At 61.7% G+C, this 4,560-nt stretch overlaps 1 protein-coding gene across 1 annotated transcript in view; it reads left to right on the top strand.

Moving 5' to 3' along the window:
• Positions 1 to 3,855, top strand: part of cep43 (centrosomal protein 43) — a 33,321-nt gene extending 29,466 nt beyond the window's left edge. The window contains exon 9 of the mRNA XM_030087366.1: positions 3,336 to 3,855. Coding sequence (XP_029943226.1) covers positions 3,336 to 3,855 — 520 coding nt within the window. The remainder of the gene's footprint in view (positions 1 to 3,335) is intronic.
• The last annotated feature ends 705 nt before the right edge of the window (positions 3,856 to 4,560 follow it).

The following is a 4,560-nucleotide window of genomic DNA, read 5'->3' as shown; positions in this document are numbered from 1 at the left end:
GGACTGGAGTCCTGGAGGGGTTCCTGAGGGGACTGGAGTCCTGGAGGGGTTCCTGAGGGGACTGGAGCTCCTGGAGGGGTTCCTGAGGGGACTGGAGTCCTGGAGGGGTTCCTGAGGGGACTGGAGTCCTGGAGGGGTTCCTGAGGGGACTGGAGTCCTGGAGGGGTTCCTGAGGGGACTGGAGCTGCTGGAGGGGTTCCTGAGGGGACTGGAGTCCTGGAGGGGTTCCTGAGGGGACTGGGGCTCCTGGAGGGGTTCCTGAGGGGACTGGAGTCCTGGAGGGGTTCCTGAGGGGACTGGAGTCCTGGAGGGGTTCCTGAGGGGACTGGAGCTGCAGGAGGGGTTCCTGAGGGGACTGGAGTCCTGGAGGGGTTCCTGAGGGGACTGGAGTCCTGGAGGGGTTCCTGAGGGGACTGGAGTCCTGGAGGGGTTCCTGAGGGGACTGGAGCTGCTGGAGGGGTTCCTGAGGGGACTGGAGTCCTGGAGGGGTTCCTGAGGGGACTGGAGCTGCTGGAGGGGTTCCTGAGGGGACTGGAGTCCTGGAGGGGTTCCTGAGGGGACTGGAGTCCTGGAGGGGTTCCTGAGGGGACTGGAGTCCTGGAGGGGTTCCTGAGGGGACTGGAGCTCCTGGAGGGGTTCCTGAGGGGACTGGAGTCCTGGAGGGGTTCCTGAGGGGACTGCCTCGGGTCCCTGAGGAGACCAGTACTGGAGTACCAGAACTGGAGGCCTGCCTGGACCTGCAGGAGTGATGCCACCAGCAGGTCTCCTGGGACCGACGGGCTCACCGCCGAGTTCTACAAGGCGTTCTGGGACATCCTGGGTAGGGACGTCCTGGACGTCCTCTGGTTCCTTGCCAGTGTCCTGCAGGACAGCAGTCCTCACTCTGCTCCCCATGAGGGGAACCTGCAGGACCTCAGGACCTGGCCTCCCGGGTCCTGCTCTGTGTGGACTACTAACTCCTGTCCAAGGTCTTGGCCTCCAGGCTGGGGGGGCTATGGAGCAGGTCCTCCACCGGGATCAGACCTACTGTGTCCCCGGCAGGTCCATGGTGGACAACGTCCACCTGATTCGGGACGTTTTGGAAGTCTATACTGGTCTGGTTTCAGTAGACCAGGAAAAGGCTTTTGACCCAGTTGAACACAGCTTCCTGTGGAGGGTCATGGAAGGTTCTGGTCCAGCGCTGGTTCCTCAGCCCAGGTCCAGGTCCTGTCCAGGGACACAGAGTGTGCTGCAGACCAGCAGCAGTGTGTGTGCTCCTGTCAGGGTGTGTGGAGGTGTCACTCCTGTCAGGGTGTGTGGAGGTGTCACTCCTGTCAGGGTGTGTGGAGGTGTCACTCCTGTCAGGGTGTGTGGAGGTGTCACTCCTGTCAGGGTGTGTGGAGGTGTCACTCCTGTCAGGGTGTGTGGAGGTGTCACTCCTGTCAGGGTGTGGAGGTGTCACTCCTGTCAGGGTGTGTGGAGGTGTCACTCCTGTCAGGGTGTGTGGAGGTGTCACTCCTGTCAGGGTGTGTGGAGGTGTCACTCCTGTCAGGGTGTGTGGAGGTGTCACTCCTGTCAGGGTGTGTGGAGGTGTCACTCCTGTCAGGGTGTGTGGAGGTGTCACTCCTGTCAGGGTGTGTGGAGGTGTCACTCCTGTCAGGGTGTGGAGGTGTCACTCCTGTCAGGGTGTGTGGAGGTGTCACTCCTGTCAGGGTGTGTGGAGGTGTCACTCCTGTCAGGGTGTGGAGGTGTCACTCCTGTCAGGGTGTGTGGAGGTGTCACTCCTGTCAGGGTGTGTGGAGGTGTCACTCCTGTCAGGGTGTGTGGAGGTGTCACTCCTGTCAGGGTGTGTGGAGGTGTCAGCAGGGCTGAGCTCTGTCTGGGAGGCTCTATGTTCTCTCCCTGGAGAACCTCCTCTCTGAGCCACGTTCCAGTCTGCAGGGTCTGCTTTTACCGGGTCTTAGTGGAAGCAGGATTTTATCGCTCTATGCAGACGATCTTATTGTTTTTATCAGGAATCAGGGGGACGTAGATGTTTTAGTTAATATTATTAAAGATTTTAATGTGGCGTCCGCAGCAAGGGTCAACTGGGGGAAGACCAGGTCCTGCTGGGGGAAGACCAGGTCCTGCTGGGGGAAGACCAGGTCCTGCTGGGGGAAGACCAGGTCCTGCTGGGGGAAGACCAGGTCCTGCTGTCGGCAGGCGCCATGGCGGTCTCCCATGGAGGAGGGAGGGCCTCAAATATCTGGGAATTTACGTTGGAAAGGAACATTTTGTTCAGAAGAACTGGGAGACCGTCCTGGAAAAGGTGGAGGCTAAGCTCTCCAGGTGGAGGAGGCTCCTCCCACAAATGTCACTTCGGGGCAGAGTCCTGGTTTTAAAGAACCTGGTTCCTCCCAGCTGTGGGCTGGGAGGAACCTCCTGGTTCTCCTCCTGGTTCTCCTCCTGGTTCTCCTCCTGGTTCTCCTCCTGGTTCTCCTCCTGGTTCTCCTCCAGCTCAGACCGGACAGGATCCACTTCCTGCTCCCAAAGCTTCATTTTGCCTGAGTGGGCGGGGCTCCGTGTCTGACCTGAGTGGGCGGGGCTCCGTGTCTGACCTGAGTGGGCGGGGCTCTGTGTCTGACCTGAGTGGGCGGGGCTCCGTGTCTGACCTGAGTGGGCGGGGCTCCGTGTCTGACCTGAGTGGGCGGGGCTCCGTGTCTGACCTGAGTGGGCGGGGCTCCGTGTCAGAGGTCAGAGGCGAGGCAGAGGAGGAGAGGAGCAGCTGCCAGAGCCGGAAACACAGCTCCCAGGTCAGAGGTCAGCAGAACCACCACGCGGATCTGGACCCGGTCTCTGGGTTCCTGGTTCCTGCTGCTCAGAGAGCCGTGAAGAACATGAAGGACATGAAGGACATGAAGGACATGAAGAACATGAAGGACATGAAGAACATGAAGGACATGAAGGACATGAAGGACATGAAGGACATGAAGGACATGAAGAACATGAAGGACATGAAGGACATGAAGGACATGAAGGACATGAAGAACATGAAGGACATGAAGAACATGAAGGACATGAAGGACATGAAGGACATGAAGGACATGAAGAACATGAAGAACATGAAGGACATGAAGAACATGAAGGACATGAAGGACATGAAGGACATGAAGAACATGAAGAACATGAAGGACATGAAGGACATGAAGGACATGAAGAACATGAAGGACATGAAGGACATGAAGGACATGAAGGACATGAAGAACATGAAGAACATGAAGAACATGAAGAACATGAAGGACATGAAGAACATGAAGAACATGAAGAACATGAAGAACATGAAGACAGCAGCGGAACGGAACGGAACGTCCTGGAAGCTTCGGTGAGGCCGGCGGCTGCTCCGTCCTGCTCATCCTCGGCGCCCGGCCCCCTGCGGGGCCCTGCGGGGCCCTGCCCAGCCCCCTGGGGGGCCCTGCCCGGCCCCCTGCGGGGCCCTGCGGGGCCCTGTGGGGCCCTGCCCAGCCCCCTGGGGGGCCCTGTGGGGCCCTGTGGGGCCCTGCCCAGCCCCCTGGGGGGCCCTGCCCGGCCCCCTGGGGGGCCCTGCCCGGCCCCCTGGGGGGCCCTGCCCGGCCCCCTGTGGGGCCCTGCCCGGCCCCCTGGGGGGCCCTGCCCGGCCCCCTGGGGGGCCCTGCCCGGCCCCCTGTGGGGCCCTGCCCGGCCCCCTGGGGGGCCCTGCCCGGCCCCCTGGGGGGCCCTGCAGGGCCTGCCCGGCCCTGCGGGGCCCTGCCCAGCCCCCTGGGGGGCCCAGCCTGGCCCTGCGGGGCCCAGCCCGGTGCGGGGCCCTGCGGGGCCTGCCCGGCCCCCTGCGGGGCCCAGCCCGGTGCGGGGCCCTGCTGACCCCGGCTGCTCCGGTCTGGACTCGGCTCCTCTCAGACGGCGCTGCGGGGGCGTGGCTTCGTGCAGGTGAGCACACGCTGCCGGATCCAGACCATCCAGTCCTCTGATTGGTCGGACAGTCGGAGACAGATCAGCAGGTCCGCCTCTCTGGCTCCAGTCCAGGTCTGGGTTCTGGATCTGGGCCAGACCAGCAGGCAGCGTGGCGGTGGTGTCGAGTTCCTCCTCCTGAGCCGCGCTCCGCTAGCCGCGCTGCAGCGCTTTAGCTAGCAGGCTGCCCCGGACCAGACCCGGTTCTCCTGCGGCGCTGCAGTCTGTCTTCTGGTCTCTGGTCTCTGGTCTCTGGCCTCTGGCCTCTGGTCTCTGGTCTCTGGTCTCTGGTCTCTGGTCTCTGGTCTCTGGTCTCTGCTCTCTGGTCTCTCATTGGTCCGTCCCGTCAGCAGGGGTGCCTGGCTCCCCAGGACCAGCTGGAGGTGCAGGTCCACAGCGCCGCTTCTCAACTGGAAAAAAAAACGAAATACTTTCAGTTCAATTCAGCTTTATTTATAAAGGAACGATGACAACATGGTTCCTGGACACTTTACAGAGAACCCAACAGATCCACATGAGGAGAACCCTGCAGAACCAGGCTCAGAGGAGAACCCTGCAGAACCAGGCTCAGAGGAGAACCCTGCAGAACCAGGCCCAGAGGAGAACCCTGCAGAACCA

The sequence above is a fragment of the Salarias fasciatus genome, unplaced genomic scaffold (genome assembly GCF_902148845.1).
Source record: "Salarias fasciatus unplaced genomic scaffold, fSalaFa1.1, whole genome shotgun sequence".
In the NCBI taxonomy this organism is placed as follows: Eukaryota; Metazoa; Chordata; class Actinopteri; order Blenniiformes; family Blenniidae; genus Salarias; species Salarias fasciatus.
The sequence above is the reverse complement of the archived record's forward strand: the minus strand, read 5'-3'. Positions and strand labels throughout refer to the sequence as shown.